A 24644-nucleotide genomic window follows, 5' to 3' on the forward strand; every position below is an offset into this window, starting at 1 on the left:
ATCTTACCATTCTGAATTCCTTCCGGCAGCAGTAGCCTCTCCAGGCTGACTGAATGGCTACAGCAGACCTCCTCTGTTTCAGGAACTGCTTCCTATGCAGACAGACATATGAGGTGACAAACAATAGGTTATTTATGTTGCTTCTTATGATAATAGTGGAGAATAAGGTGGCTTTTTTTTCTCTTTTATGGGATGTCCACAGTCTGATGTAAGCCTTGTTTGCTGCAAAAATACTCATAGCAACTACAGACCAAGTTAATTGCTGTGGTCAGAGAGCTCTGTAAGAACTGAAAACCCCTGACATCAAGACTGGACAAGTTAACTTCCCCATCTAGTAACCTCTTTCTCTCTGTTTTGCTGCCAGGACGAGGAGCCCATCTGAGCAAGATGAACCTCCCATGGTACAAACTCTCACACTGCAGCTGAAAAAGGCAGCACATAGCTCTGATGGGTTAAAAGTAAAAGCAAGGTGAGCCTTTTGGTTTGGATACTGTGTTGGATAGCAGGCAGAGTCTGAAAAAGAAAAGAGGGAAGTTTTGGGGCATTTGTGTCATGTTTTTTAGTTCTTCCTTCACTATGGTCAAGAGTATTTCTAAACCAAACCAAAACTCAGTCCTATATAATGGTTCTGATTGAGGGGATACAAGATCCATGAGTACAAATCATGATGTAAAGCATTTAATGAGGACAAACATTTTTTGACAGCAACTAAATTTCACTTCTGAAGATACTTCAAACTAAACCAGACACAATGCAAGAATTAGGCATCTTTGGCAAACAGAAGGACTAGTTAATTTCCATCTGATTCTTATCAACGTCTTGTATCAAAGAAGCATCCTAAATAAGAGAATTCTTGTAGTTCTGAGAAGGACACAGATTCCATGGGGATTTCCTGCTTTCCAGATGTCTACTGTTTACTGAAAATATTAAGAGCAAGTCATCCTTTCAAACCTTCCTTTTCATACATGCCACAGCCCCGCATTTTGAAAAACATCACAAAAATAACAAAACTGAGCCAAAACAAATCTTTGTCCAACATCTGCATAGATACACTGTGCATTATTACATGATGAGCATGAAATTTAGGCTGGTGGAAGGTATAGCCTGATACATTTTGCACTCAAAATGCAGCATGGAGTGTGTTAAGCTGCACCACAAAGATTAGCTACTTCAAAATAAAGCAAATTCCCTTCTGTAAGATCACTGACCTGTCCTTCAATCCTCTCATCACCTTCTGGATAAGAAGTACCTTATCTGTGAGTATATTTTGGCGTTGCAGCTCCAATACAGTGTCATGATGATCCTGTTAAAAGAAAATGTGGATATGCCAGCTTAGCAGACACACCTACAACCTCTGGAAATGGGACATATGATCAGAAAGTGGCCCAAAATCAGTATGATGTAGCATAATGTGACTAAAATGCATTTATGGGACTGCAGTAGGAAAAGTGCACACCACCTGACCAGACTTGGTCTAGATATAGCCATAAACAAGCAAGAATCTGCCTGAAGCAAGACTGTTTTCAACTAGGGGTATGCTACAGGCAAGGTGTCCTCTGCAACAGTGCACTGGTATCCTGTTCTTTTTTATGCTCCAATACATTGCAGTGTGCTGTTTCAGCTGCAGCGCTGTAGCACAGAAAAAGGATCAGCCTCTCCTACACCAAACAGTCTCAATTGAATTATTTGGCTTTCAAAAACAAAGGTCCACCCTCAGATTCAAGAGAGAGTTTGTAAGACAACCCAGTCCTCCTTGGTTGCTACTCTTGCACAAGCAGGCCAAGCTGTACTGTGAAGCATCCAGTTTTTCATGAGAAAAGACAATAAACTGTCCTTTTTACTTACTTTAAGGAAAATCTTGGTCCTTCCAACTTGCCAGCTTTCATCCTTGCCCAGCACTGCTTCAGAGATGCTGATGCAGCTCTGTCGAGTATCATTCTTCAGCTGATGTGCAAAAGCATCATGACGTTAGGGCTTGGCTGTGAAACACAGCAAGTACTATGCAAGGATCTATTGCCCTGCATTCCAAAGGGTGAAGAACAGGAACAGATGAGGTCTTGCAGACCTCTGGGCTGACAGTACAATGAATGAAAGTGGTTCAGCTCACATGGTCAGGAAGAGGAGGAACATGATTGCATGACTAAATATTCCAGAGTCAAGGTGTGAGGAGGACATCAGAGACCTGAGAAATATGTGATCACAGAAAAAAAACATCTGAGGGCAATGGGAATGGGGCTGATACCCTGCCTAGGATGTCTGTGAGAAGCAGGCCAAGGACAGCTGGACTTCAAAGCAACTGTGTTTTCAGCTAAGGTCGAAGGGAATATTTAACTATTTAGCTATAATTACTATGATAACAGTCCCTGTGATGACTTCTGTGCTGACAGCTCTCTCAACTCTGGCAGCATCATTCAAGAACTTCCTGCTGTGGGAAAGACTAAAGCCTCATAAGGAGAAGTTAGATTAGCCTCAAACCGTGTTTTTGCTTGCACACCTTTTGTCGAAGAGACCATGGCAGAAGAACTCTGTATCTCTCGAAGAACTCCTCAAAGCTGTAGCGAACGGGGTACCCAGCCTTCCTGATCTGAATGGTCTCCATCATCCCTGAATATCGCAGCTGTTTGATACATAGCTCCCGATCAAACAACTGAAGGGGAAAGCAGACAAGGAGGAGACTTAGCACTGATAAAAGGTACACGTGCAGTATCCCTCAGAACATGTCTATTAACCTCCAGCCTCAGAGGGCCTCCAATTGGCCTACTGTGCTTTTTTAAATTGTATTTTTCTTCCATGCACTAAATGAATTCATTTCAAGCATAAACAAGTCACCCCAAAGGGTCTTCAATTTTGTGTATGTCAGCAGTAAAAACAGTCTGTTAACTTCAGTCTGGCTACCATTTTTCATTCTACCATTTTTTGTCCTGCAATTTCAGATGAACAGTGAATTGATCATATAATTTTGTAGGTGTGAACAGATGCATTAGCAACTTAGGCCTTTGGGCATAGCATGCAAAGCACAGCAGGCATGCTGCTCTTTTCTTCTTATTATTGTTTAATCTTTTCTGAGTTTAAAAATTGGCTCACTAAGCCACATGCAGTGCTTCAAAAATTTTTAAATCACTTGACCAACACCATACAAGGTTTTACAGTAGAACCAGGTCAAAATCCCCCAAGTCCCAGCCACACATCCTAATGACAAATGGATGGTATGTCAGATTAAGCCAAATAACCCCTCTCACAAACTCCCACAGCTCTCCTATTCTCTCTCAGGCTATTTCATACTATGAGCACTGTTGATCCTAATGATTTTTGTTTGTTCCTGTGTTGAGGGGCTACAGATTTTTCAGTTTTGTCTTTATCTTTACCAAAAAGGAGTCTGTAACTCTACTCAGGAATACGCCTGTGTGTTTTTTTGCTATCCATTACTCTCTGGTGTTTTTTTGAGATGCTTTTGTAAATTAACCATGCTATATCCTCCTATTATGTTTATTGCAAGAATACCCTGTACTCCATCTATTCTTGGAAGCAGCCAAGTACAACTATAAAATGTTACACAGAAACGGAGAGCCTTTTCTCATTACAAACTTTACCAAAGGTAAGACTCTGTACTGTTAGAACATTACCAGTGGTTTCTTGTAGTCATTTGGCTTGATGCAGCGGATGAAGTATGGCTGGCACTGCTCAAGGATTTTCATTAGTTTTTCCAGGGACTGCTTGAACTGTCCTCCCAGTGTCGAGAGCCGCTTGGTGGTATCCAAGCCCTGGGAGGAGAAAGCACATGCTGACTGCAACATCATTCACTCTCAGAGGCCAATTAATAAACCTTTGTATTTTTGTACAATGTAACAGTATCACACAAGCACCAGAAAAAAAATTATTTACCTACATGGGAGCTACACTGGCCATCTGCACCTTATTAATTTGTGTTTATTCTTGTAAAGAAACCCCTCACTAAGTGCTTTCACCTAGTTGGGCACTAAGTTCTAGCAGCAGGGGTGGCTGTGGTGGAAGTAATTCCACCCACAGGAGCCCACATGTACCTGTCTGTTCCAACCAAGGCTGTGTTTAGTGCTGGGCCTGGGTGCCAAGCTGTGATTTGTGGGAGTGTGCCTGAAAGCTTGGTGAGAAACAGCCACTCCCAATGCAGGAATAAACTCCAAGCCAGATATTTTGCTGCCATCATAGCTAGGAATGCTAAAGATCCAGAACAGCCCATTCCTTAGGGATTAGGATGGCTGATCACCTTGCTCATTAATACTACAGTAAGCAGTGAAAAGGCAAACTTTTACTGGAGTATAAACTATGAGGCACTCCAGACTTTCCCAGCCTCTCTGACAGCACAATTCCACCTGTCTTTTTCACGCAAATCATCACATTAGTCCTAAGTTTCTACATCTCAGTATGGGCACATTAAATTACAGTGACAAGAGTACAGATTCCACTGAACAAAAGGACTCCACTGGCCTTTTACATACAGGCAATGAGCTGATCAGTGCAGCACAACACGGCCTGTTTGTTTGTTAGTTAGTTTGGGGGGTTTGGTCTGTTGTGGGTTCTTGGAATTTTTTCAAAGTAAATAATTTAAAGTCCAGTGGCTCCCCTTTACTTCTGTGATCTTTAGGGTACCTCATCCTGCTGTTCTTACTTCTAAAGTGCCCTTTTGAATACTCAGATTTCCACCCTCTGCTTTAGCTACAGGGCAAGGCTGCCCTCCAGTGATCAATCATTTGTGTCTTTTGAAAACAGCTCCTGGGAATTTCTCATTGCAGCTCTGATGCATCTTAGGGCTAGCAAGCACCCAAAGTAGGTATAATAACAACATATATGTATTTTACTGATTTCACTCTCAGGCCTCAGAGGCCTTTCTGCTGTACCATCAGTGGGATGGCCACACAAGGCCAAGGTCCATGCCCTCATGATCTCACACATGCAACATTGTTAAAGCTGAATTTGTTGTGGAGTTAATGGTGACTTTTCTGTTGTGGTGTGTCAGAAAAGGAACTCTAACAAAACTCAGGACAAAAAAGTGTTTTCTGGCACATCATTCATTATTCTTTTCTGTAGCCTGCTTCTTAGGCTTCCCAATGGTGGTCCCATTTATTTGAACATGAACAGCTAATTTCTGTGCATTCTGACATGGGGTAGCCCACATTTGTATTTCCTTTCTTGAGATGCTGCTGTACTTTTTTTTCAATAACACAGCCTTATTTATAGGGACAAGGCCCGTTAGAGCATTAGAGCAATGTAAATACACCTAATATTTAATCAGGAGGTATTCATAGCATTTAAGAGATGTTAAGCAAGTTATCTGCTGTTTATACCACTTCTGACATTCTTTGCCCCAGGATGTTTACCTGTCCGTGGCCAGGTGTTCTGGACAGCAAAAAGCCACACTGGGACAAAGACAGAGGAAGAAAGGACAAGATCAGAAAACAATGCCAGGAGAATAGACAGATAACAGGTAAGATAGCAAGCTGATTGTTCTGTATCCTGACAGGAAAACTCAGAGATGTAAACAAGCAAAAGCAAAAGTACCTTCACATACTGGTGACACTACATAGCTAAATGTTCAGAAATCAAGGTATTGGAAGTTGGAGCAGGACAGAGAACCTGAACTGTGCCCCACACTGTTTTGTAGTCCACTGCACTTCACACTTATTTTTACTAGGCACAGACACAACAGGCTCAGTGGAGTCTGTGATAATGACCCATCATGAATTTTGTCACATCCAGTCGGTGACAACATGTGGGAGGCATCAGGACTTGTGGTTCTGAAACAGCCTGCAGGCATGGCTACACAGATGGCCAGGGTGCACACCTGGGAGACAGGGCTGACATTGCACTTGTTTACAGCATGAACGCCAGACCCTGACTTTTCCTGCAGCCCCCTTGGCAGAAACAATTTGAATGAAAGAGACAGGGATTTGCAGAGACAGTACAAAAGAAAGAGGAGATCAAGAACAGCCAGAGCTTTATGGAAGGCAGGAGAAATTAGTTGTTTCTGCAAGACAGTGCCAGTAAACCAACCTTGTAGACCTGATCAGATCCAAGATGCCGAATGGTCCCACGTCCCAGAATATGTGGGGTTGTTTCCACCTGGAAAATCTCTCTCAGGAATTTGTTTTTGGAGGAATGGACCACTTGCATTACATTAGCACTCAGTGTGTCACGATTTTTCTCCAGGAAATCTATAGGATGGAAACAATATTAGCCTGTCACCTTGGCAGCCTGCTGGCTCTAGCACCACTGTCTACCTAAAATCCACTTTATTTCCAGTAACTTGCAGATTGGTTTAAAGTAATCCTTCTGATCTCCTGATCAACTTCAGATCAACACTACCCTGGAGAGCCACACATCCAGGTCATGCATCCATCATGCATCCAAGGGCAGGTCATGCTCTTCCCTTCACCCTCTGTATCCAGCAGAGATAGGCTCACCTTTTGATTCGTAAAAGACAACCCCAGCAAAGTGGTTGATGCCAAACTTGGTATCATGGACACTCTTAGGTGGGATGTAGACTTTACTTTTACCATGGAGGGAATTGATTTTGACTAGCATGGTGGCATCTGTGCCCTAGAAACAAATAGAGGTAAAAACGGATGGTTAAGCAGATTGTCCCCAGCACTGGCCTGTGCTCAGCAAACAAACAGAAGTGGTGCTTAGAGAAAACAAAAGCTCAAATTCTGCCCTTATGTGTGTAGTAGATCTGGAGAAAGTGCCAAAAGTATCCTCCCTTTTACACAGACCCCTGTCTCAAGCATCATGACAGAATACAATATCAAGCACAGGGCCTGATGTTCTAGGGCTGTACACAAGCCCCCATAACATTACTAACATCACCAGCTGGGCTGAGAGTTTACCAGATTTTTGGACCTTACAAGCAAAGCCCCCACCAACCTTCTCACACTCTGCTACCCAGGAAGCTGTAAGGGATGCCTCCTCCTTCTCCTGGGCAGGCACAGTTCTTCTTGCATTCCCCAGCTGGTGCAAGACTCAGAGATCCCTGGACGAATCCCTGAGCAGATCCCAGTCAGCATGGCCAGACCATGAGTTCCAGAGGCTAGGCAGTCAGCTGGGTGCTTCTCTTCAAGGGGTGCCATCATGATGCCATCCCCTCATGGGCCATGCGAGCTCTCTGCACTCACCTGCACCCAGGGCAGTGGGGGCTTTGCTCTCAGAAGTCACGTGCTCTGGGAATCATGGAAGAGGTGCTTTCTTGATCTGTGGGACCACCCTCTTCTTGGGGAAGAAAGGGGAAAGCTGTCTGCCTGTACATGATCCTCTCAAATAGTTACCTGAAGGACTACAAATGAGCTGAGGCAGGGGCTTGCTTTTCTGGACCATTGTCATCTGATTCCTGCACCAACACTCCAGTTTAGCCTCACCATGCTCTGCAGCCTATGAAAATGCTCTATAGGGATGACTGAGGTCAGATGCTACTTCATCTTTGCTCTTCTGACTGGCCTTTGCAGGATAACATTTCACAGAATCACAGAATCATGGCAGACAAAGCCACAGGCTTTCCCTCATGCACTAAACAGGTCACCTTGTCATGGAAGGAGTTCAGGTTAGTCAAGCAGGGCCCTTGCTGACTGGACCCAATCAACTTATTGCTCTGTACCTGCTCTGTGATGGTGTTCAAAATGATCTGTTTATGACCTTCCCTGGCACCAAGGCTAGCTGCCAGGCCTGTAGTTCCCCTTCAGTTCCTCACAATGGTGACATTGCTCAATTAAGTGTCAGCAAGGGGAAGAAAGAGCAAGCTGCAGCCCAGACCAACAGCAGAACAATACTCAAACAATAAACAATTTCAAAGATTTCCCAAGAAGCCCTTGTAAAATGGTCGGGACTCCTTCCTTCTCTGTCTGGAACAGCGGTAAGAGTTTCAACAGCAAGGCACTAGGAAGAGCACATTCCAGCAGAGAGTGAAGCAGTTGTGTAGTGAGCTAATTTGAAAGAAACATCTATGGGGAGAAGATATTGCCTCTCCTAATGTATCTGAAGGCCACTTTTGCACTTTTGTGTGTCTAAACCCAAGTGTTACCTGTGAGCTGTATGCAAAGCCAGGCATTATGAATGAAACCAGAAATTTACCTTTGGGAACCTGCTCTCTTCATCAATGAGGGAGATGATATTCATGGGCTTGAGTGCAATGACTTCCAGAGCCTGGTGGTTATCAGTGAAATCAATGTTGTTCCAGGCAATGTGCTCTGCAAGGTATTCCTCTTGCTCCAGCTTGAAGACATGGTGCACAAAGAACTGCTGAAGGTGCTCATTTGCAATATTAATGCACAGCTGCTCAAAGCTGGGGAAGAACAAGATGAAAGCCCGTGGTCATCTTTGGCCAGTGCTGCAGTGCTCTCTGCTACTTGTTTAGCCTCTGCAATAAATGCATTCCAGATACACCACTGCCATATTCCACAGTGCTGGTGACCACCATCGCTGCACATCGCCAATCTTAGCAATCCAAGGGAGGCATTTTCTGCTGTGGCAGAGACCAGCAGCAATGACCCAGCGGATGACTGAATGTTGCTGAGTAGGCAAGAAAAGATTTTTTATGTGTTTCAAGAAACTCCAGAGATAAATGGGAATATGTAACTGTGAAAATCGCTTGACTTATGAGCATGTGACATGTTTCTGCTTGCACTTTATGCTGCACCTGAGTATCATTACTGCATACTGTGTGTGTCTCTGGGGTGCTCACCACAGTGAGGACCCATGGGCACTGCAGATCTTGGGAACAGCACAAAATAACAGGAGAGAACACAAAAGTTAGAAGACAGACTGTAGAGATCCCAGATTCTGTTCCAAAAGTCACTGAGGAACATTATCCTGCTGAAGGCAAGAGGCATCAGTTGAAATGAATTGCAGAGACTGCAGAGTACTGCAGAGTACGTGCTGATGGTTTGTGGAGAACTGATGGTACCTGACAAATTGAGGGCTGCTACCCCTCCCCCCAGAGAGAAGGGCAAACAGAAATGCTGCTTTGGGAATGGAAACACCAGTGGAAGACACAGCAGTGACAGGCAGTGACACAATGATGTGCTGACCAGGAACTTTGCTGACCTGCCCTTAGGAGTAAAGAAATGAAGCAGAAAAAAAAAAAAAAAAAAAAAAAAAAAAAAAGCTAAAACCCAAAAAACCAACCAAGCAAAACCCACAAACAAACAAAAACCCAAAACCAACAACAACAGCAACAAAAAAAACAACCAAAAGAAACCCAAACTAAAATGGTAGAACACTGAGAAAAATGTAAGCATGAGCTGAAATGGGAAACACAACACAGTCTCCTTTGTACTACATGCCAAATGTATCCTAAGAAATATTGTAAAATGCTATGGAACAGGAAAGTTTGGTACAGAGACACAGGGATATACTACATCCTCACATAGTGGCTGCCTGCCATAATAGCTCCATAGCAATCTCCCTATAGAAAATTCCTCAGGTTCTGGAACAGACATGTGCAATACCTGCACTAAAATGAAGGCTGGGGAAGGAGGCAGAAATATGATCAAGACTGAAGAAAAATGGAATCTGCATGATCAAAACTGGGAAAATCCAGTAATGGAATTTTCACTATTTTTCTGAGAATCAGGATGATGATGAAAAAGCATGTGTTTCTTTGTTTTTTTCATTCTTTCCCTTTATGTCAGCTGTTTTTCAGCTTCCTATTGCATTGCATCTGGAGTTTCCTACCTGTTGTTGCTGAAGTTTTCAAACCCAAAAATGTCCAGCAGTCCAATGGATTGATGTCTGTCTTTAGGTTTCTGAGAAGCTGGGTTGAAAATGGCTGAGTTGATTTTGTTCACGATCCACAAGAAAATCCGTCCATATATACCCTGAGAAAAAAAAAAATAAATTAAAGAGGAATTAGAGCCCATCATTAGAGACTTTGGATATAACTTACTGCTTGCTATTGTGCTGTCAAGCTATGCCTGAGAACTGCAAAGGCCTGGAACCCCTGGGTCAATGTTTATCACATGGGGCTCCTCAGCCAGGAAGAAAGACAACTCTGAAAGCATCCCCGGTCTTTAAACAGGGAAGCTGTGAGCACCAGTACCTTCACAAAGGCATCCCTCCCATTGGCAGCTTGAACCACATTCAGAGGCCTGGACACGCTTTCTCCTCGGACAATGATGGAGAGGTTTGTGAGGCTGTTCTGGAGTTCACTCGAGTCCACCTGGAGAAACAGTCATGGTAACCTGGTCATTCCTGGTCATTGAACAAAGGAAATCCAGCAAAGTTTGTGTCAGGAGGAGGACTGTGACAAACTGCTTGTCTAGCAGCATCCACTGGCAACTTGCTGTCCCATTTAAAGTTCTCCCAGCTTGGAGAGACATCTGCAACAGCATGACTGGAGTGTCAGCAGGACAGAGGCAACATGCCTGTTGAATGTTCATTCCTACATTATCTCCAGAGATGTGCTCTGCCAGCGTGCTCATGGGACAAGGGAGAAGGAAGAACCAGCAGGAGAAGATGAGAGTCCATTACCTCGAGCAATTTGGTGGCGATGGAGAAGTGTGGAGAGTCTATCACATCAGAGCAGTCCAGGTTGTCGTACACGGCCGCTGCAAGGAAGAAACAGCCAGTCTCAGGGGGAACCATCACTGTTGTTAATGTAGCTGTATTTCTGTGACCCCATAACACTGGGAATGTGGCAAGGTACTCAGTTCTCATTTGAAACTGACAGGTTTGGTGAATTTACCAATGAAGGTCCTGATTTCACCTGGATCCTGAGATCTACAGGGCTCTGTCATGCCTAGAACGTCAGGCTAAAAACAGCAGCCAAACTGACAAGGTTATTCATTTAAAATAGTAATCTTTGGGGATCTGAGGACGTGATATCTGACTCCAGAAAATGTGTTTCTGGAAATGTTTTTCCTGTGTATCTGACTTGTGGGAAATTTAGACAACAAAGAGGAATAAAAGAAATCCCTAATTTTAGTAATCAACATTAATCCAAAGAATCCAGCTGGCATCTCTGTATCGGGCCTGCAGTATCACAAAGCAAGGAGCTCTTTTCTAAAATGTGAAAGCTTCTGGCATGTGCTGGTGGGTCACACTGTCACACTGTGCCTGTCCATTCCAGAAGTGCACCTGTGCAGGTAAGTGTTCAGCAGACTTAAGCAGGAGGATGACTGCTATTATGTCCAAGGCAAACATCACTCCTGTGTTATCTGGCCTGTGTAGAACAACAATCAGCAAATATAAGATGGCATTATACTCTGTTGTTTCAGTTTGTGTGATAAGGGCCTGTTTACAACCATGAAGACCTGACAGTGTAACAAAATAATAATAAGATGCTGTTTTTCAAATCACATAGCAGTGGAGTCACAAATCAGAATTTCATGGTGCTTATCTGCCTGCCCTTCCAGCTCTGTTCACCTGTTAGTACAGGTCAGAGCAGCACAACCTAATCTGTGCAGGTGGAAGCAGGAAGCACCCAAGGGAAGTACCTTTACCATCAAGTCTGAGGAAAGGTAAGCACAGGCAATGCTGACTTTACCTTGGAACTCTACATTCCCTAGGTGCAGGATCGCAGCCAGCAGCTTGCTGATGTCCCAGTGCTCAGAGTCTGAGAACATGAGGATCTTCATGGCCGAGCGGATGTGGGCATAATCCTTGGCATCATTCCGGCTGTCACAGGACATGCAGTTACCCTGCAAGTACCACACCAACAGGTAAGGAAGATCCTCCTGCTACCCAGACAAGGAAGAAAGCACGTGCAGCCTGACAAGCCTTTGTACACAGGGTGGCTATCCTGTGAGTCCACAAGGATGCAAAGTAAAAGCCTATTTAGACATTCTATATCCTCCTCCCATGATTGTAACTTCCTTCATCTTTTCTCTCAAAAAGAACGCATTAACAGAGGGCTCAATAATGCATTTCTCCAGGGCTAGACTGAATACTGGGGAAGCCAAAAGGAAAAGTTGGTGGGAAGGCTGCTCTGGAGCACAGAAGGACAAGGTTACCTACATTTACAAGGCCATGCCTGTTTCTTTGGTTTCCTCTCTCTGCCTTGTCAATGGAAAATTAAGAGCCCTCGTCCCAAACCAAAGAATGTTGGATAAGTAGTAGAAGGCAGATCTCAAAATAAAAATATTAGGTCCTAGTGGAAGGCAAATGGAAGCATCCAAGGCAGCATCAGAAGCACGTCCATCAAAGCTTGCACAGCAGGTCCTAGGATGCTGCTGCTAAGAGAAACTATTTTCAGCCGTAATGGAGATGGGGAAATGCCTTTTTTACCCTTGCCATTTCTGACAATATAGTGTGATAATCACAAAAATGAAATATTCCTAGACATTTCAGTTTACAGCATGTAAACATGCCAGCTTGTACCAAGAGCTGACCTTTACAAAACCATGGATATGTTCTCCTTTAATCAAATCCTCCTATTTTGGTATCACAGTGCCCTACTCTGACCCAGGAGCCTTTTTATGGAATAGCCAATGGGCTAATTCCACTAATTGCACTCATCAGTTTTGCTGCAAGATCACTGCCATTTTGAAAACATTACATTTGAAAAACCTCCACAACTTTAATGGTTTTGCTTTTGAGACTTCAGAAACAGACTTGTTTTCATTTCCTAGAAAATAGATGCCCAGCTCATCTAATTTCAGTAAAGGAAGGACTTAAACACATTCTTTCCACAGCTGTAGAACAGCCCAAATCTAACAGCTGGCATATTTAATATGAGGTATATACACAGGCTAAAGGATAGGATTTTCATCATGGCTTTCATGTCCTAAATCACGCAATTAGCAATTTCCACAACCTCACCTATGAAGATCCCACTTCTGCCACAATGGCATCGTAACTCATGATCATTAGCATCAAACATGGGAGGTTACACTGAATGCCAGCTGCCTGCATTATGTATATAAGATTTTTTAGATATAAGAACTAGGATTCTTATTAATTTTCCTCTAAGATACACATATGTGATTACTGTTCTCCCTGGCATGAGATCCCTTGCATTCCTTTGAAATCTGAGTGTCTGTGGAAGTGGGGGATGTTGTCCGCATTCTGTTTTAAGATGTCCTTTATGTTTCTTAGGTCTGACTTTGACAGAAAGCTTTGACCTGCCACAAGCTGCTTCCCACTGGTGGACAATACAGTAAGTGTCTGAAACTGATGCTCACAGCATTTTTGGTATTACTGCTTCTGGTACTCTAAGGGAAGGACTGTTCATATTTGGTAACTACCATCTGCAGCTCCTAGTGATTGCAATTGCACGATGGAAGAAGCAAATGGCAGAGGCATAATGGAGAATAAAGCAGAGATTATTACCATAGTGAGATAAGTGTACTCTGAAGCAGTGCCCAGATTCAGCATCTTTTTCTGCTCTGTATTCATCCCCATTAGCATGCAGTAGAAGATGTGATAGTTCCTCTCCTCTGGAGCCTAAAAATAAAAGAAATAGTCCAAGGGACTGCCTTGTCAGGATAAGCTTCTAACACAAGAACAGGCAGAACATACACCTGCCAGTGCCCTCACCTGCCGGCAAACCCGGGACTTCTCCAGGAGAAACTGTTCTATCCGGGCTCCTTCTATCACACCATTTTGGTTGAAGTGGATATCAATGTATTTCCCAAAGCGGCTTGAATTGTCATTTCGAATTGTCTTGGCATTTCCAAAAGCTGATGGGCAAGGGACAGAGATAGTATCTGTATTATTGCAGTTCGTGGACATCAAGCCTGTTTTTTTCCCCTTCTACTTTACTGCTAGTATTCTACACATTGTGTTCCAAATGACAGTGCTGAGAAGCACTGGAGAATGTCTTGTCTGAGTCTGTCTCCTGAAGAGAGGAGCAGGCATACTGTGCACCCAGAAAATTGGGTCCTAAAAGACATGTTCACGTGATCCAAATGTGGTCCATATCTGGCCAGCCAAGAGATCTGGGCAAGTCTGAAGACCTCCAGAATGATTTACTGAGAACATCTTGATCCCTGTGCAGAGAAAGATGGGTGTCTCAGGGAGCTCCCCTACAGATACAGCTATGCTTGGCCAGTCACTTTGTCACTGTCTAGGGCAAATGCCAAACCAGGGGGCTTTGCCTTGGGCTCTGCAATCCCAATGACTCTTGTGCTCCTGGCAGTTCCAGGGTGTATATACTACAGAGGCAACAACTCATCCTACAGTGTGAGAGCAAAGCTGCTGTGGACTGCATGGGAACAGGGCAGAAAAGTATAGAGAACATCTACAGTGCATCATCAGTGTTTCAGGGGGGTTACCAGTTAAGCAGATACAATGGTTCAAGGATCTGTTTCTGATTCATTTTATCCTGAGACAAATGTGGTAAATCAGCCATGTTTGCTAAGTAACCCACCTTCCAGGATGGGGTTGGCCTCTAGGATTTGCTGCTCTATCCAGGAATGCTGGCCACTGACAGCTGCGAGGAACTGTAGTATTAGCTTTGTACTTTCGGTTTTACCAGCACCAGATTCTCCACTGCAGTAAGAAATAAGATCATTACAGGCTTCCTTTCTTTTTTTGGTAACGTGGCAGACCAAGTTACAAAAAAAACAATCCCACTTAAATTTACCCTGTGAATGGCAGATCAGACTGTCTTTCATAGAGGGCTGGAAAATTTGAGTCTTTCATCATCTTATCTACTCAAATTTAAGTTGTTTCTCAGATTTAGGCTGAGAACTCAATTCTCCCACTAATTAAAAACAAGCAAATCCAGGGAAGACATTCTGTACCTGTACAAATTAAATGACCACTTGCTTTTCTTCTTTATTGCACTACCAGTTTGTCAATGCTAGTGTTAGCACATAGCTGAGTTGGCTCAGCTATAATCATATGCTATTGCAATGAGACTATCTGCTTCTTCACATTGATGACAAACAGAAAATGGATTCTTTATAGGAGGAAGAAAGTTTCCATCCACCTTTGGGTTAGCAGAGGTTATTTCTCTTGAGGAAATGTCTAGCCTTGGAAAATACATGTAACAAAATATCCTGTCTCCAAGGTAAAAGATAGCCCTACATCACACACACTCAGGTGTTATGTTTCTGTATGTAGTGACCACATGCAGAATGTACAACCACATGCAAAGATTCTGAGACAAAACAATGGGCTTCAGAAGTCCTTTGCTTACATTTTACCTTTTGCAGTCCTAACTGAAAAAGAAGGAGCAGGGAAGAAAATATTTCCTTCCTGTTGTCTCTAGTTTCATCTGTGCCCTTCCATTTGGAAGGTCTGGAGACCTTCCTATGTCCACCTGTGTCCACAAGATGCCCCAAACCATGCCAGACTTGGTTTCTGCTATTTGTCCTCTCTGAGTCCATTCACCTGATCACACAGCACTGGTCTCTCTTATTCCTCTTCATATTGAAGTAACAATTATCTGCAATGGCAAAGACATGAGGTGGAAGCTCTCCAATCCTCTTGTTACAGTAGAGTCTGATCTGATCCACCGTGTAGAGGGGCAGCAGCTGGTATGGATTCACTGCTACAAGGATTGATCCTGTGTAAGTCTGGAAAACAGTTGTGAGGATTATTGCTACAGCAAACCTGCAAACAAGAATACAACCAAAGCCACTTGCAGTATAAATCTAAACAGAAGCAGGAGGGAAGCCTAGGAGATCATAGCACTTGGGTGAGGCTGAGAGCCCAGTTCCTCACTATCAGCTGCTGGTACACATCCCAAGATAAGGAGGGGTTTGCCCAAGGAAGAATGCTAGGTGTGATCTCCTTGCTAAATGGCAGCTCAGTCCTCTGTCTCAAGCTGAAGTACACAGAAGTCCACTTTGACCTGGCACGTTGGTGCTATCATAAGGGGTTTTGCAGTGTTCTGTTAAGCTGCTTTTGTATTCTAGTGCAGATGTAGCTGAACTTTGCTAATGGACCAATTTACAGTTGTGCTATTCATACAGTGATTTAGAAACATTTGTAAACAGCACCACCAGTGAAATGAAGGAGGCTGTTGAAAGCTGTGGAGATACAAGGCAATAATATGGTTTGAAAACTACATTAAACAAATGTAGGCCACTAGAGTTTAATATAACAGGTCTATACACACACCTTGTTAGTTGTAACTGTAGGATATATAAAATCAGTCCTTTTTTACACTAAATATCATCACATCTATGGTTTAAGAGGCAGCTTCTTTCTAGTACTGTATATAATATGGGAGGCAAAGCATGGGAAAACATGAATATTAATTATAATATTACAAACTGGAAACTAAGGAAAAAGAAAATAAAAATGCCAAATTTCCCAGTTACAGATAAAACCTGTAATGGACAAAATATCCAAATTTATTCATTAGCCATCTTATTACAATAAAATCAAGTAAATGTTGGCCTGGACTGGGAGACAGTTGAAATCATGTCACTGCATACTAGTTAGGCTGATCCTCCAGGTAATAGCAGCAGTGAGCTGTAACGTGGGCTGGATTTAGTTCACTGTCAGTGGCTGGTGGCAATGATTGCTCTGGGAGAAAGTAAGTGGAGTCACTACCTGTGCCAGCACTGTGACTGAGGGGCTGCTGGTAGCTCTCTTCTTCACAGACAAAGTACTTGAGTGAAAGAAGAGAAAAACTGTGTTGTGTCTCCTTGGCACCCTCAGTCATTAAAGTCAGAGGGCCCCATGTGTGAAAGGCTCACAGGCTGCTCAAGTGTAGAAGCCGTTCCTGGAAGTGACCTGGAAGTGACCTGGCTGTTCCTGGAAGTGACTGTGGCACTCACATAGATTTTGTGCTCCTGATGTCGGATGAGGAGGTTGTGCACCATGCCAGCTTCATGGAGATCCCCGAGGCGGATCATGTCCTCTACCCCCTGGACGGAGGAAGGGTGCATCAGGTGCACCATGTGCATATTCCGAGCCGTGATCCAGTGCTCCTGACAAAGGCAAGGCACAGACTTTAACATGTCATGCTGTGGCTCAGGAGCAAACAAAGGGTTAGACTAGAGTGAGCTTCAGCATAATACATGCTCAAGCAAGCATGTTCTAACACACAGGTGACTGGCCTACAGGAATTAACTGGTTTAAAACACTGAATGAAGCCATTCAGGTGGGTTCTGAACCAATTTTAACACTGTTCAGAGTGTAACTCTGTCATCACAGGCAGAACATTGTATAAGGTAGGGATGAACTGATTTCAGTGGGATGATGTTTCCACCTAAAGTTTCACCAAATTTAGAGATTGGAGCCCATCCATTTCCTTTTCCTAACCATGTAGATATAACCTCTATCTTATGAAGTTCTGAATCTTCCTAATGCTCAGTCCTGGAGATATCAGGTGACCATCCTATACTTGCCTTATTTCTATAGCCTTTCTTCCAGTATATCCTACCTATATCAAAGTCAGACTACCTGGATAGATGGAGCTTTGGTCTGACCCAATAGGGCCTTCTTTTGTACTTTGTACTTTTACATTTTATGTTCATCTTTTACAGAAGTTTATAGCATAGCCCACCTTGCCTTCATCATCCTCCAGCAAGATCCGTCCTGAGTCAGATTCCTTCACAACTGCCCCAATAGGGACATTAAATTCACTGTTTGGTTGAGTGTCCAGCCACACATGATCACCCTGGGGAGAAAAAAGCTACTGTCAAGTACAGTGACATACTTGATGCCATGTAGCTCACAGGCAAACACCTCTTGGTCTTCCTATTTTAGTTATTTGATTTCTTTAACAGTGTTTAACTGAGTAAGTTCTTACTGCTTGCAGGCAGTACATTTACAGACCTCTGAATTCTACTCCCATCTCCACAGCTGATCTGGAACATGACTTTGGACAGGTCATCAAACCCAGCTGTCTCACAAGAGGAAATGAGGCAACACTTTTTCCAAGGACAGCAATAATGCAGCTCCAGTACCTCTCAGAGGCTGGCTGGGGGCATAGTGAATGCTGGGGAACTGGCTTGGCAGCCTCACATGAGCTCTGATACTTTCTCAGAAGAGATTCTTGAGAACATAGACTTTACCAGGAAAGAGAAATATAAAGGGAAATTTTAGATATATATTTTTCCTGCTATAGCTGAAATGTGAGTGCATCCATGATCTCTCTCATGAAAAAACCGACCAACATTCTTTATCCAGCCCAGTTCCTCTCTTCACATAGGTAGAGGCTTATCAACATCTGGCACCTCTGCAGAGCAAGCAAGAACCTGCTCTGCTGTGCCTGGAGAAAGGGGTGAGCCACAGCTGCCCTTTCCTAGGAATAAGCAACATCTTGGTGCTGCCTGTACCAGTGTCCTGGTTATACTTCCCTACTCCAGGCTCTCAGGAACACCTTACCTTGCTCCAGTCCCTAATACAAATTCAAACAGAAAGATGGAATAAAAACTGAACAGAGTTATAGATCAGTGGACTTTCTAGCTGTGTCTTGTCATATACAACTTTTGTTACACACCACAGCACCGATTGTCATAGTTTCAATGTTTTTACATTGAAACAAATAAAAAAAACATTGAAAAAAAATTTATTTTTCCTCTCAAAATACTTTGTGGCTTACATTTAAAACCAAACAACCAATTTTAAGCATCCATAAACACTGCACAAGATTATGAAGAATGTTACAGACTAACAGCTCTTATTTGTGTTAAATAAAACTCCAAAGGTAACTTGTGTAGTTTTAGTGCCACACCTTGTGACAGAGGTCACCTGCTCAACAAGAGGATGGCCTGGTAAGGCAAGACACCTCTGCTTCTCTAGTCTAGGATGAAATTGTTTATACCTTGTTGATACTGGGTTATTGCAACTTTCTTTTGATTGAATCATGATGGTAAGGTAATTTTCCTCCTCTTTGGGCCTCAGGCTAATCAGTCAATCAGAGCAAAGAGTAGGACTTACCTTTCTGAAAACCACCATTATGTTTCAGATCACTGTATGCAACCTGCATGCCAAAAACATAATGTTAGGTCAGAAAAGGGCTTTGATGAGAACAGACAGCAGGGTTTCCTTGCAAAAAAATAACATCAAAATGTCTTAAAATAATTTTGTTAAAGCAGAAGAGATCATAGTAAAATAGAACCAATGTAGAAACAATGACACCATCTACACAAAGCAAAGAACCTGCAGCACTGGGGTGGTGCTCTGAGTTCTACCACATAACACTGGAGATGCTCTCAGCCCTAAAGATTTCACTGTGCACATTTTCATACCAAATAATTCTCTCAGTCAAGTGCTAGGCACAATTATTGTCTGAACTTCAAGGTTGGCTCAATAATAAAAAGACTCCACAGTGCAATGTGATTTGATGCACAACAGAGTTACCTTTCGCTGGTCCATTGACCCAGCAGTTCAGTGGCTATCCCAGAGACACAGGTTTAATTAATACTTTCTGAGCTGAGTTCCCTCAGACCCTCCAGCTTGAACCCACCACCAAACAGAAACAAAGGCCTAGAGTTCACCTTCCTTGGCTAGAATGGGAGGGATTGCAATCAAGGCATGAACAGCAAAATAAGGGACTGGAGGGAACCACAATAAAATTAGGAATGCACTGTCAAGAACATAACAGCCAAAATATCAGTGGCCAGAAATCTACAGCAGTGCTTTAATTAAGGGATGATGCAGTTTAGGCTGTCCTAATCAGGAAACTGAAGTCTTCAAAGCAACTTTCTGTCCCACAGAGCTGGATTTTAGGAGTGATTCCATGGCTAGGATGATTTGCCAGCTGGTCTTTCATATTCTGTTATTCTTACAGTGAAGTCCTCATGATCTTATTCAGGACTCAGAGGCAGGACCTATGTATCAACTTCAACACTGAGATGGCCTGTTGCTGTGAGTGGTGCAGGGTGGCACAGAAGCACAGTCCTTGGCAAATATATGCTAAAGATGGGCCACAGTCAGCGACTCACAACTGATAAGCCCTTTTTCACCTGCACCAGAAAGCAAAATATGGCAAAGGAGTAGAAATATTGACCCCGAACAAGGAAGGAGTGGCAGATGCAAGCACAGAGACAGCCGTACAGTGTCACATCAAAGGGACAGCTGTCTCCAGATACGGTCTGACAGCAGCCAAGAGCAGACATGTAGGGAGGAGATGCCATATAATCCCAGGATATGCAGTTCCAACATTTAAAATTCTTATTCCCAGAGAAATTGTAAGTGGCCACCCCCTCCACCTGGTTGCATGGCCACTTCCTGGCCAAGCCTGTCTCTCTCTGCTGCTGCTCTTGACAAGGTAATGCTGCACCATATACCAAATCACACCCCACAGGATGGGAATTTACCTCTCCAGAAGAAATCTTCAGTGTGGCTTTTGCAACTCAGGTCCCTCTTTTTCATAAGCATTGGAGTAAGAAGGGAAAGGATGGTGAAAGTGGCCCTGGTGCCATTAAGTTACAGTTCTCCACTGCACACAGGAGGAAATGACTGAAGCACGGTTATTTATTACAGGACTTTGCTCCCAGTTCAGTGTATATGTCACTTCCATGTCAGGTGTTCCACGGAGCATGAAGGCTAATTCTTGCCTGAGTGAACCTTAAACTTCAGTCTCTCCACTAGGCCTGTATCCTTTCAGATTTCTGGAAAGCACTCCCAGAAGAAAACCCTTTAGTATCTGGTCTTATCCTGCTCCGACATGACTGACTTCCCTAGGACTGTCTCTCACCCTGTTATGTATGAAGAAAATCAGACCCTCATTCCTTCATCAAAACCTCCCCTTGGTTTTCCATAACTGTTTTCTGCAAGAAAATGCCCATCAATCTGTGTTCTGTCTGGTCTGTGTTTCACAGTACCTAGAGTTCAGACCAAAATTAACTCATCACATTTAACTGAAATTCATAATACAGACACACATAATTGGACAAAACATCCTGGTTTCACTCTCATTAATTTATCTCTCAACAAACACTCTGTCCCTGTGTTCCAGAATCTAGGTGCATGTTAACTCCCTAGTTGTCCACTTCTCTCTTCCCAAAATGGGACAGGATGGCCAAGAATTTTCCTCTGTCTGTTGGCTCCATATGTACTCTCTGTGGCCTTCTTGCAAAACTGGTAAAATTCCCATATGGGAAAGAAACACTAGTGTAGTACATATGTAGAGAGGCAGACACAGGGTTTCTGCAGCCAAAGCAAGAACTCAGGAATCAAGCACGTTCCAACATTCATGATGAGCCCAAACAGTGAAGATGAGATTTTTTCCAAGTCCCTTAACCCAGCCATGTCACCTTCCTCCAGGGCCCTGTGCACAACACTGTGCACTAGTCTGTGTACCCACTATTAAACATGCAAATGTAAATGTGCAATAATTGTGAGCATGTGCTAGTATACTTAATACCCTAATTCTTATTTTCTTGTTTCCTAGGTTCAGTGTGGCTGCACTGTATAATGGGGCCCCTGCTGTAGCTCCACATCCAAATCAGAGGTAAGTATTCAAGCATGACAATAAATAGTTGGGAGTAGCATGTGTTTATCAACATCACATATTTGTGTTTTAATGTCAGCCTCCTTACCAGAGTTTTTGTTCAAGTCTTACAGCAGCAGATACAGATGCAGAAATAAAATGTAGGCCTTTCAGGGCTCAGAGACTTTTGGAGAGAAGCAGAAAGCCACAGGGAGCTTTCTTCAAGTTTCTAACTGTGCAAATCATTCCTACTCAAAGATTTTGCTTCAAAGTAGTTATTTAGCAGACTTATTTTTGATACAGTATTTAGACGTCTATATGCTGTATGCGATTAACAAAATTCCAAGTACTGGTTTTATTAGGTAAAGGTCAAATAGTGGCAAAGAAATCAAAGCACATACCTTTATATTACCAAGGCAGATATCTAAACCCAAAGCTTTTTGTATAATTGGACAAAAAAATGCCATGCATATTCCTTCAGCAAACAAAACATACCTGCTGAAATTCCAAATGGAGCCTGTTTGGGGGCAGAGAATCTCATTTTAAAATTAACTACACTGTTAATACTTGTGCCCAAGACACAGTGCTTGGGCTACTTCAGAGAGAAGTACAGGATTTAGGTCCTATAGAGACTGTACTAGATGGAATCATAGGGAAATCAAGGTCATCTGAAAGAAAAGCACAACTTATTGTACAGCTGAAATATGCACTAGAGGGGAGATTTTGATTTCCACAGCTGACATACTCAAGAGGCAGAAAACAAAAGCTGAGGGAGCAGGGACTGATACACCAAGGGGAAGCAGCCAAGATGCTCTGTGCAGCACATGCAGCTAATGAGATGAGCAGGCTAAAGGTGCCTCCAGAGAAGGACCTGTGAGTGCACAGGGGCAGCTCAGGTTTGGCAGGCACTGAGCTGTGCAGACGAGGAAAGATGGGAGAGGAGCTTGCCAGGAATGAGCAACGCGATGTACTGCTGAACACAGAGTTTGATGAGCAGGGCACAGGAACATTTCTAGTGGTAATTAGGGGTGATCTGTAGCATGGTCTATGCTGATTAATTGTTGTAAGCTTTCCTTTAAGGAAATTGCTGATGGTGAAGATAGTGACATTACATCTTAAGTAATAAAGCTCAAAAAATTATTATGTAGCAAAACACTGGCACAGGCTGCCCAGATAAACTGTGGCTGCCCCATCCCTGGAAGTGTCCAAGGCCAGGTTGGACAGGGCTTGGAGCAACCTGGGATAGTGGAGGGTGCCCCTGCTATGGTGGAACTGGATGAGCTTTAAAGTCCCTTCCAATCCAAACCAGTCTGTGATTCTATGATGAATGCTGCACCGAGAAAAGCAACAAAATAAAATTGGATGAACCCTGGTGAATTTAATTCTGCTGTTGTTCAAAGTAATAGGTCTGTCCAGATAGACATGTGTTACCAAAACTGCCTCTTCCTGACACTTCCTAATTAAGAGATTGATGTCAGGATCAAAGGATTTAATTTGCTCATGGCACTACCTTTCATATTTTCTCTCCAGCTAAATCAAAGTGGCCTCGTCACTTCTGCATCACCAGGTCCTGGATACCAAACATCATTTTATGTTATTCTAGTTATTTCTCTGAGGTTTCTGAAACAAGGTGGATTGGGTGTAACAATTTGCAATTTAAACTGTTCATTCAGCAGTCCTACACTAACCTCCTTCCCTTCCTCTAAGCAGATTTGTAGCTCTAAGTCACTGATGTCTGTTAACTCTGAAAGGGGCAGTGCAGGAAACAAACTAAATAAGAAGTACATACCATTAAAGGATTTCCAAGTGCATCGCATGGTTTTCTTGAGCATTCTGTTCCTCAGGGAAAGGCTCATTTCATTCCAGCCTGTTCATGGAGTTCATGGAGCACAGTGAGGCAGACTGGCAGGGCTCTGGGATCTGTGTCATTACACACCTTCACACATGCCAAGTGGGCGCTGCTTACACTGCTTGGTAGAAGACAGGTCATTCTCCCCCACTGTGCAATCCCATTATGGTCTGACTGTCACTCCATCCTTCCTTTTGGAAAGCAGCCAGGATGGTATTACAGGAGTATGTTACAGACTGATACTGCCAAGCTCTGGCCCATGAGGAACAAAGGCATGTGCACGTTAGCGTGCACACGCACTTACTGCAGAACGAGGGCTGGAATGGATGCCCAGTTATTCACTATTGATGAGGTGAGGTTGTTTCAGACACAGTGCTCCCTCTCCTGTGTGATGCATGTGGCATGTCACAAGTAGGTTAGGAGGTTTCATTTCAGAAAGATTGGAATTCATAACAATTAGGAAGAAACTTCTGTGCCTCCTTCTGCTCTCAGTAAATGGGCAAAATCTCTATTCTTTCATCAGTGCTGCCTCAGTGCATCTGGAATTTGGGACAGTGGCTCACTGTAACTGCAGAACATGACATACACCTATAAAGAACTAATTTCCAAGGCATCATCATACTCTGATCCTCTTGGAAATTTAGTATGGGATAAATTTCTGTGTTTTCTAGGCCCCTTGGTACAATTTCCAGGTACCTGGGTACACATTATTCACCAGGGATTTTTGGGTTTTTTTTTTGCTAGTTTCTATTTATGTTTTCCCTTGTCCATTATTTTCTGATACACTACTCCCAAGTTATTTCCTTATTCCTTTATTTGTTGTGTTGTAAAGTTGTGATCCTGCCTTCTATTTAGTCAGTTGTGTAAAGTCATTCCATTTCTTTATGGAAGACAGAGAAGTGCAATGACAGGAGCCTCCCATCACATACTGCCACAAGTGCCTGCTCCTTCCAGAAAAGATCTCAGTGAAACCGCACAGCACAAAGACCTAAAAGAAGTAAAAATCATACAGGAACAGGAAAAAGGGCATGATACTATTAAGAGCATGGTCCTGAGACTTAAGGATCTTTGTGGCTATCTGAAAAAGACCAGAGCAGTAGAGCTAGGAACAGAGATATTATCTGTGTTTTATGGAAGCCTCTTTCAGAAAAAAAAAAAAAGTTTTCTGCATTGTTACTAAGAATTTAGGATTGTATCTGAGAAACATCTGATTCCATTGCCAAGTTCTCCTTCTAAGTGTTTTGCTGTAGAAGATGTTGAGTAATGACTCAGTTCTGAGAGTTAGCTGTGTTTAGCCTGGTACACTGAACTCCCTGCATGAAACTGTGCTTGCTGCTGGACAGAAAGTGTTGGTAAATAATGGCTTAACCTCTCTGCCATCCCCTCCAAGGCACCTCTAGCACAGAAGAATTAGACTCATTTTGGTCCGAATATTCAACTTACTAAATTTTGATGAGTCTGAACAAAGGTGCAGCACGCAGAATTAGAAAAGTC

At 43.1% G+C, this 24644-nt stretch overlaps 1 protein-coding gene across 3 annotated transcripts in view; it reads right to left on the reverse strand.

Moving 5' to 3' along the window:
• The window catches only part of MYO7B (myosin VIIB), a 48227-nt gene extending 29403 nt beyond the window's left edge, over window positions 1-18824 (reverse strand). For 2 of the 3 annotated variants that reach the window (XM_053986639.1, XM_053986638.1), the window contains exons 1-19: window positions 18805-18824; window positions 17426-17539; window positions 16695-16847; window positions 15298-15482; window positions 14330-14451; window positions 13498-13640; window positions 13291-13404; window positions 11507-11660; window positions 10492-10568; window positions 10061-10180; window positions 9697-9839; window positions 8095-8305; window positions 6438-6573; window positions 6028-6188; window positions 3624-3761; window positions 2495-2647; window positions 1846-1944; window positions 1209-1303; window positions 8-92 (exon numbers count right to left, since the gene is read on the reverse strand). In XM_053986639.1, the coding sequence (XP_053842614.1) occupies window positions 8-92; window positions 1209-1303; window positions 1846-1944; window positions 2495-2647; window positions 3624-3761; window positions 6028-6188; window positions 6438-6573; window positions 8095-8305; window positions 9697-9839; window positions 10061-10180; window positions 10492-10568; window positions 11507-11660; window positions 13291-13404; window positions 13498-13640; window positions 14330-14451; window positions 15298-15482; window positions 16695-16847; window positions 17426-17539; window positions 18805-18822 (2421 nt within the window). In that variant the 5' untranslated portion in view covers window positions 18823-18824. Of the gene's footprint in view, window positions 1-7; window positions 93-1208; window positions 1304-1845; window positions 1945-2494; window positions 2648-3623; window positions 3762-5354; window positions 5394-6027; window positions 6189-6437; window positions 6574-8094; window positions 8306-9696; window positions 9840-10060; window positions 10181-10491; window positions 10569-11506; window positions 11661-13290; window positions 13405-13497; window positions 13641-14329; window positions 14452-15297; window positions 15483-16694; window positions 16848-17425; window positions 17540-18804 lie in introns of all 3 variants that reach the window. The other variant, XM_053986640.1, reaches the window with a different exon arrangement.
• Between the last annotated feature and the right edge of the window lie 5820 nt (window positions 18825-24644).

This window comes from Vidua macroura, chromosome 10 (genome assembly GCF_024509145.1).
Source record: "Vidua macroura isolate BioBank_ID:100142 chromosome 10, ASM2450914v1, whole genome shotgun sequence".
Classification (NCBI taxonomy): domain Eukaryota; kingdom Metazoa; phylum Chordata; class Aves; order Passeriformes; family Viduidae; genus Vidua; species Vidua macroura.